The sequence below is a fragment of the Octopus sinensis genome, linkage group LG2, assembly GCF_006345805.1.
Source record: "Octopus sinensis linkage group LG2, ASM634580v1, whole genome shotgun sequence".
NCBI classification, from domain to species: Eukaryota; Metazoa; Mollusca; class Cephalopoda; order Octopoda; family Octopodidae; genus Octopus; species Octopus sinensis.
The window spans coordinates 96,790,820-96,799,996 of NC_042998.1; the positions used below are offsets into that span (position 1 = coordinate 96,790,820).

General features: G+C 34.2%; 1 protein-coding gene across 1 annotated transcript in view; it reads right to left on the bottom strand.

Annotated features, from left to right (window-relative positions):
• The window catches only part of LOC115232467 (transient receptor potential cation channel subfamily A member 1 homolog), a 72,722-nt gene that overhangs the window by 12,617 nt on the left and 50,928 nt on the right, over nucleotides 1-9,177 (bottom strand). Inside the window, exons 17-21 of the mRNA XM_029802349.2 lie at nucleotides 6,983-7,149; nucleotides 4,977-5,097; nucleotides 3,557-3,688; nucleotides 1,215-1,415; nucleotides 454-480 (exon numbers count right to left, since the gene is read on the bottom strand). Coding sequence (XP_029658209.1) covers nucleotides 454-480; nucleotides 1,215-1,415; nucleotides 3,557-3,688; nucleotides 4,977-5,097; nucleotides 6,983-7,149 — 648 coding nt within the window. The remainder of the gene's footprint in view (nucleotides 1-453; nucleotides 481-1,214; nucleotides 1,416-3,556; nucleotides 3,689-4,976; nucleotides 5,098-6,982; nucleotides 7,150-9,177) is intronic.

Sequence of the window (9,177 nt, forward strand, 5' to 3'; positions counted from 1 at the left end):
TGTCTTGCCAGTGGGATGGTGTCATTTGAAGGCTAAAACAAAGTGAAGTGCATCATGACCAGTGATGTGTAACAAAACCTGATAGTCTGGCTGGTCATGTGATCTTCCCACTCTTGATCTAGCAGATCACTGAGGATGAGATAGCTGAAGTGAGAAACACATACCAGCACAAAGCTAGCACTCATTTACAGCTGAGTGAACTGGAACAATATAAAAAGAAGTGGAGTACATAACATGCTGCTGTTATGCTGGAGTACATAACATGCTGCTCAGTTCAGGAATTGAAACCATAATCTTATACTCATGAGTCCAACAAGCTAACCAGTAGACCATGAGAGAGATCAGGAGAGTATCACAAAGTAGATGTATTATATTGTACATAAGTATGCATAAAAACTTAGCATATGTAAGCAATTAAATCATTGAGCTTAAATGAGAAAAGAAACTACTTACAAATTCAACAGCTTGTGAATTATTTATCTGAAAAGAAAGAAGATAATTTAGTATTTTATATATAATAAAATGTAACGCATTTCACACTCTGGTTATGCTGGTAGAGGAGAACTAAAACAACAAACAGTGGGAATGAGAAGCTAAATGCAGGTGAAATTTAATGTGAGGTTTTGCACTGAAGTTTCTGGTATTTTAATCAGAATCAAACAGCAAATTTTTATCACACACACACACACAAATAAGCATATTATATATTAAACCCTTTTGTTTTCAAAATATTATCATTCACATAATATTTATAAATTACATATATATATACATATATATATATATATCATCATCATCATCACCATCATCGTTTAACATCCGTTTTCCGCGCTAGCACAGGTTGGACGGTTCGACCAGGGTCTGGGAAGCCAGGGGCTGCACCAGGCTCCAGTCTGATCTGGCAGTGTTTCTATAGCTGGATTCCCTTCCTAACGCCAACCACTCCGTGAGTGTAGTATATATATATATATATACATATATCTGTGCCAGTATGAAAGGTGGACATTAAACAATGGTGATGATGATGATGATATACATATATATATATATATATATAAAAGAAAGGATGGAAGGCAAAGTCGACCTCAGAGGAATTTGAACTAAGAACATAAAGACAGGTGAAATTCTGCTAAGCATTTTGCCAAGTGTGCTAACAATTCTCCCAACTCACCCCCTTATTTGTATAAAAAAAAATATTATATAAAGGGACTTACTCGTTGACGCAATAAAGCAAAAAACCCAAATGCAAATGCAACAATGAAGAGAGAGAAGACAACAGCAAACTGTATAAATGTGTATAGGATGTCAGTAAACATAACGACATAGATGCCAAAACGAGGTACTTTCTGTACGTAGAGCACCAAATCAATCCATGCTAGAAATATTCCTATTGATCCAAGATTCCATTGCCACTCCTTTAAATAAAAAAAAAAGAAAGGAAAAATAAAATATAGTGATTTGTTTTTCATATTAAATTAAAAATAACATCAACAAATTACATTGTAAATTATGAGAAAAAGAGAAAAGACATAAAACTTATAATTATGTATTCATTATCATTATCATAATTTACTTTAATGTCTCTAAATGAAACATTGAAATAAATGAATGCTATACCTGTACACTTGTCTCAATTGTGTAATTCCCAACATCCTGATATTTGATCTCAATATTTTTTTCCATGTCTTTCTCAGTATTTCCCTATCATGAATATCCCACAGATTCAGCAAACAATATCACTTGTCCAAATACTCATCATCTATTCCAAATAGTGCAGGTATGTCTTCTGCAAATACCCGTCCATTTTTACCTTTCACTTGTGTTCCACTTTTCACACAGATTGACATTCAACATCCAATGAGCCATACCCACCATCTTACCAGCCTTTACAAAAGTTCACATTCAATGCTTATATCTTCTTAGTATGTATCATCATAATGATGCATGATGCTAAGGAAACAAAATGTGCTTCATACATACTTACAGAAAGCTACAGTTGCCTAAAACAGAAACAGCTCTTTAAACTTAAGCCTGTTTTCTTACTATTATATATTCATTGCAAAACTTATAATTAGATAAGGTGCCTTAAGTAAAGAACATTACCCATTAATACAAGATTATTACCAGTTCAAATATGCCTGTGGCATATTCAAACTAGTAAGAAAGTAATTTCCTCTGTTTTATCATGGAGAAAATTTCTTGCTGAAGACAAATAGTGTTCAGTCTGGGTAGGTGGTGCTATGAGCTGATTTTAGGAGTATTTGTAGTTTGTCTACAGTCAGAAATTCCTCCATAACAAAATACAGTGAATGATTTTCTTACAGGTTTGGATATGTCTCAAACATATTTGAACTGGTATTAACCTTGTATTTAATTACAGCACTGCTTAGCACTGCCACGCCATGATTACCCCTTCGTTCTAGTAAACTTACCGAATAGTTCTTACACTTCATGTCATTACTACTGCATTTCTTTTCACTGTTATTGTATATCTAGAATATTAGGTCAATTTCTTAAACATTTCACTGTACTTTCTGTCCATCCACATCTAGAAGGAAGTAATCCCTACCAGCAGAAGGTATCTAGTTCCTACCAGAAAGTACTTGGAGCTCATCATCATCATCATCGTCGTTTAGCGTCCGTTTTCCATGCTAGCATGGGTTGGACGGTTCTACTGGGGTCTGTGAAGCCAGAAGGCTTCATCAGGCCCAGTCAAATCTGGCAGTGTTTCTACGGCTGGATGCCCTTCCTAACGCCAACCACTCCGTGAGTGTAGTGGGTGCTTTTTACGTGCCACCCGCACAGGTGCCAGACAGAGCTGGCAAACGGCCACGAACGGATGGTGCTTTTTATGTGCTACCGGCACAAGGGCCAGGCGAGGCTGGCAACGGACACAAAACGGGGTGGTGCTGGCAACGGTCGCGAAACGGAAGGTTCTCTTACATGCCACCGGCACTGGTAACACATCTGCAATTTATAAATTGCATAAATTTTATTACAAATTAATATTTTGGTCTCTGGCATGTTGACAAAAGCATTTCAGAATTGTGCTAGTCTAGGTTCATAAGTGTTTGCCTATTCTTGCAAAGCAGTTTTTCCAACAGTAAAGTAATTTTAGCATTAAAAGCCAAAGTAAAATACATATAAAAAAAGTGTACATCAAAATCTTACAAAAAGTATCTTAGCCTTACTTTAGAGTTAGACATTTAACTTTGCTTTAACTCTCCTTGCTTGATCGATCATGCGTACCACTTGCTTAGTAATAAGAAGTAAGAAGAGATCTAAATGTAAAACAATTCCTGTAAGATTTCATTTTTGTATTTGGTTTGCAAGATTCTTGATGTGAAACAGATATTGTTGTATCTCAGTGCATGTGTTTATTGGCAAAATGACCCTACCAAGACATAACAAGCTCTTATAACAGCATACAAAAATTCAGCAACAAAAAACCATTCTCCTTATGCAGGTTTTGAAAACTGAGTATAAAACAAGGAAATAAATGAAATAGATTCAGTTTCAATAATATAACTTTAAAATAAACTGTAATCAGTCTTACCTCAATGTAAAGTACTTGCTGTTGACATTGACTAAAACCAAGCACAAAAAGAATGGCAAAGAGGTAGGTGACCCAATCTAGGAGATTTACATAGGTTAAATAGCCAAGTCCAGCTTGAAATAACTGGAAGATCTGAAAATATAATACTGAAAACATTAACAACAGAAACATGACATGCATTTTTTTTCCTATAATATATATTAATCAGCAGTGTTATTAAAACAGAATATGAAGGAGCAAATGAAATATAATAAAATAAGAAATATAAGTAATGATTCATTATTTCCACATTTGATGGCATAAAAGATGCATATTAGATGCACATGTATTTCAGCAGCCCATTATTAGAAAAAAAAGGGTTTTAGTGCATATAGTACCCAGGGTGATTTTTTTAGGGGGGTGCTCTCTTATATACCATCAAATACGATACATTAAGAATTATCATCCAATCTGAAAACCAAATAGTTTCATATTATTGATTTAATATGAGTAAATTACATCATATGTAAACAAACATAAGTTTGTTTTTGAAGCATTGAAATGTATTGTAGAACAAGTAGAAAGATATATTTTTCAATGCGTAAATTCTGAACAGTATATATATAGAATAAAATCCTTTAAGAGCAGAAAAATTTGTCAGCAACTGGTTGCCAACAAATTTTTCTGCTCTAAAAGGATTTTAGCTTATATATACTGTTATATATCAGTATTTACATGTTGAAAAAATATATCTTTTTACCTGTTCTACAACACATGTTCAAATAATGAATCATTACCAAGCCTTACCAACATTAATAAAAGTGATATTATAATCATTTGTAGAATACAAATTAAAGATTTCTGTTCTCTCTCCAAGAACCCAGATTCAGCTATACCTTACTCTAGATGGGTTGGTATGTATCCTGTTGCTCCAATAATAACAAGTATGAAGCTGAAAGTGTATCTTGGATACTAGATTTGCAAACTCTTTATCAATAATCTATAGATGTCCTCTTTTTGCAATTGTGTGACTATTATTATTTACTTAACACTGCCCGATATAAGAATGAGCATGTTAATGTAATATTGTAGCTGAATGGAAAACTTTGGAGAGTTTATAATAAAATCTCCTAATGGGATAACTACAAAACTGACAAACGTAGCCTGATTCTTTTATACAGGAGAAGCACACAGTAAGATGTGCCGCTTAAATTTTAACTTTGAAAGTTATTAAAACTAACTTCACAGTATTGATATTTTGATGCTCTATAATTACTTTGATTTCAATTTATATAAACTTGTTTAGTCTTTAATACAAACAACCAAAATATCTCTTTTAAACACAAATGATCTATGAAAAGATATAAGTATAGACTAGGAAATTATAATGCAAAGATTAGTTTCGATATTAGCAAATAAGGCTTTTTGCCTATGTTCTTACCTCTCGTAATAACATCAGGACACCAAGAACAATGACCACATATTTGCCATAACTAATAAAGAATCCCTGGTTCACCTGAAGATTGAAACAGCTGTGTGTTTCATTATAATAAACAGCATTACTGAAATAGAAAATTTTCAAACATTTATTCATATTCTTCTTCAGCCAGGTTTCTCAGAATTAAAAAAATACATAATGAAAACTTTAAAATGTAATTATTACAGAAAATAAGAATGTCTTAAATTTGCAGTAAATTATAATTTTGATAAAAGTTAATCATTTAACCCATTTAGCATTCAGATTAATCTATCAAATGTAATGATTATTTATTCACATTATTTTGAATTAATTATGCATTATTTCATAGCTTTCAGATTTTCATGATGTGATTGTTTATTTTTAGATGGACATTGTAGGGTAGGTGTGAGAGGCTGCATCTGGTTGGTTTGAACATAAAACAGGTAAAATATTTAGGATGGATATGGAAGATTTGAATGCTATTTTTAATTTCCATCACTTATTTCTGTTTATAAAACATTTATATTACAGTATAAGTGTACATGTACAACGAAGTGTAAGTGTCTTAAGAGAAAAATTGGGTACAAGAGGCACCCGATGTAGTGTGCAAGAGAAAAGATTGCACATGTATGGTCATGTGATGCATATGAACGAGAACAGCTGCATAAAAAAGTGCTGAAATCTAACCTGTGAAAGAGGTAGACCCAGGAAGATGTGAATGAAGTGGTGGAATATGACCTTCAGATGTTGAGTCTCACAGAGGTGATGACAAGTAACTGAGACTTCTGGTGAATTGTTGTGCTTGAGAAGACACATTGAGCTAAGTGAAATCAGTCATGGTCAGTGCTGATGACATGTAAAAGGCACCTGTGCCAGTGACACATAAGAGGCCCCTGGTACACTCTGTGGACAGTTAGCATTAGGAAGGACATCAAGCTATAGAAACCAAGCCAAAACAGACTGGAGCCAGGTGCAGATCTCCAGTTTACCAGTTACCATCAAATCATCTAACCTATGCCAGCATGGAAAATGGACACTGAATGCTGCTGCTGGTGATAACTAAACTATTTTACATATGGGTAGGTGCTGCTAAATGCATAGACATCCGAGACCACATCCGGTCAAAGGTCATTCATCTGACTGGCAAAAGTCATTCACAGATACACTCCAACTTCAGGGTCCTCAGATGAGCTATTTTCTTCTTTCTTCACCTTTTGTTTTTAAACTATACTATAATTGCTTCTATTCCTCAGAGCTGGTTAACTTGACACTCAGAACAGGTTAACATAAGTAGTTCAATGAAAGGATCTCAATCTAATTGAATATTGATATGTTGTTTGCTAGAACAAAGATATGGGACATGGTCACTTATCGTAATCAAACAGCTATAAGATATAGTGTTCTTTGTGAAACTGGTGAAATGTTGGTTTTAAATTTTTGCACAAGGCCAGCAGTTTCAGGTTGGGGGTAAATCAATTACACTGACCTCAGTGCTCAATTGATGCTTATTTTATTCTTTTCTACTCAAAGCACAAGGCCCGAAATTTTGGGGGAGGGCGCCAGTTGATTAGATCAACCCCAGTATGCAGCTGGTACTTAATTTATCAACCCCAAAAGGATGAAAAACAAAGTTGAACTCAACGGAATTTGAACTCAGAATGTAAAGACAAATGAAATACCACTAAGCATTTCACCCAGTGTGCTAACAATTCTGCCATCTCAATGCCTTCATGATACTTATTTTATTGACCCTGAAAGAATGAAAGGCAAAGTCAACTTCAGCAGAAAAGACCGAATAGTTATGGCCAGAATATTTTGAACATAGGTTTACTCAATCTGAACCGACCTGGAACTAAACAACAATGGCAGTAGTGGAGTAGTAGTAACAACAATCTTAATGACTTATTGTCAAATTGACTGGCTTATTGTCAACTTATTGTCAAACTATCAAATGTAAACGAGAAATAATAAGTTGAAAGTATATTTACGGAACAGGAGGTTTTGCTTCCAAAATGTAACCAGTAAAAGAGACGAGAAAGATCAAATAAATAAAGAGATTCACATAGTAGAGGGGTGCTCCGAATGAAGACCATTTATAACTCAGGAGTTGTTTTACAACAGGATGAGAGAGTAAGATTTCTTGGTTGTTCTCAGCCTGAAATCAAAAACAAAAATTAGGTAGATGACGTGGGGAAATGTATTGGTGTGAATGCATGTGTGTGTGTGTGTGTGTGTGTGTGTGTGTGAGAGTATCTTAATGCAAGTTCAAGAACAACAATATAGCAATAAGTCAATACCACCAGGCAAAGCTATGATGGGCCAGTCATGTTACAAGGTTCACAGACCATCGGTGGACCCATGCGGTTGTCGAGTGGTATCCTCACAAATGGAAGGGACCACTTGGAAGACCTGGCAAGAGCACAAGGCAGAGGGACTAAATGCAGTGGTCAGTGGAGCCAATCCAGCACCAGACCACCTGGCCAATCCAGGTGATATATATATATATATATATATATATATATATACACACATAATCTGCCAGATTGTTACGTAGATAATGAAAGCCATTGCAGAGAACTTTTATGCAAATAATATATTTTTCGTAAATTTTTTCTTGTTCCTTGTGAAAATAACTACTGCAGTTGTTTGTGTGATGACAACTGCAGCCACGTCATAGGCCAGTCTTCAGTTGTGCTGACATAAAGAGATGATATTTAATTCAAGCCACTTACAGTGATGTGCTTTCACTCATTCATGTGTGTCTATGAGTAGTATCAAAAGTACTGGACATTCACAGATGTTCAGTTGGAGTCTTGTATAGCAATGTAAGTTTTCAGTCAAGTGGTTATTCTAATTTTTATTAAATTAGAGTATTAACATTTTCTATATTCAAATAAAATTATCAAAATATTTGACCATCAAGTGCTTGAAACTTTTGTGAATCCAAACAGCAGGTTTTGAAACAATCAGCAATTGAATATTGAAATAAATAGCATAGCTAAAGCGAGAATACCTTTGATAGAATATCTATCTGACATGGGCAGACCCAAGAATAACAACACTTTGTAGTAGTACACAAGAACAAACTAACAAGGGGCAATATTTGAGAAATAGTAGCCAAATCTATCTGAAGAGGAAGAACACACTGAAAAATATATTCTTAAATAAAAATACAGGATTTTTTGAGGGGTTTTTTTTTGTTTTGTTTTGTTTTGTTTTTATCCATCTGGAATAAGAGCTGCGCCCATGGTTTTTGCAAGCTCTCCAAGGCCAGAAATTACAATTCAATCGAATAATATTTTCACAACATTAATGTTTAAGAAGCCACTACAAAAATAAATACACCTGACAGACTCCGTAAATACTTTTATAAAATTTTTAGTATCTTTCTTACCTTACCTATTTATAATTCATTAATAGTTATATAAGCACTAACACAATTTTATTAATACCAGACTATATACAATCACATGAATTCACTAGATTTTGGACAAGCTTAGCCCTCACTAGCAAGTGGAGTATGAACTAATAGCCTGTATAACACTTCTGCAAATAATTTAAGATATTTATGTAGTCATGAGAAGACAAACATCCTCTTTGATCTCTAAACTTTGACCCAGCAAAAACATTCAAAACATGACAAATGAATGGAGAGGGAGCTGCACCACTAGTTCATTGGTATTCATTTTTGTATGAGTAGACTAGAGCATTGTGAACATACAGTTCTATGGCTCTTTGTTTTGCTTCTCATTCAATGACTTTATTGAAATGTGGAACTTTGTTACTGATTCTGGTCCATAAATCTGCCAGTGAATTCAAGTAATTCAGAGATTTTTATCTTGTTTGGCACTAAATACAGCAGGTTTCACTTGACTGACAATAGAGTAGATGTGCTTAGAAAGAAATTTACCAAATGAGAAAATGGCATGTCACTCTACCGTCTAAATTTTCAAGATCAAATTTTCTTCCAATATCAGAAAAGAAATGTGTCTAAATATTTTAGTCTAAATCCCATCACAGCACATTAATATCAGCAGTGCTTAAGTATTTACCAGACAAAAACTAGTCCAAAATATAAAATTCTTGTTCAACAATGCCAGAAGATTCTCAGATTTTCAGAATTGACAACACCTGATACACATTGATTGGAAAACAAAATATATTTGTCCACTTGTTTACCAAG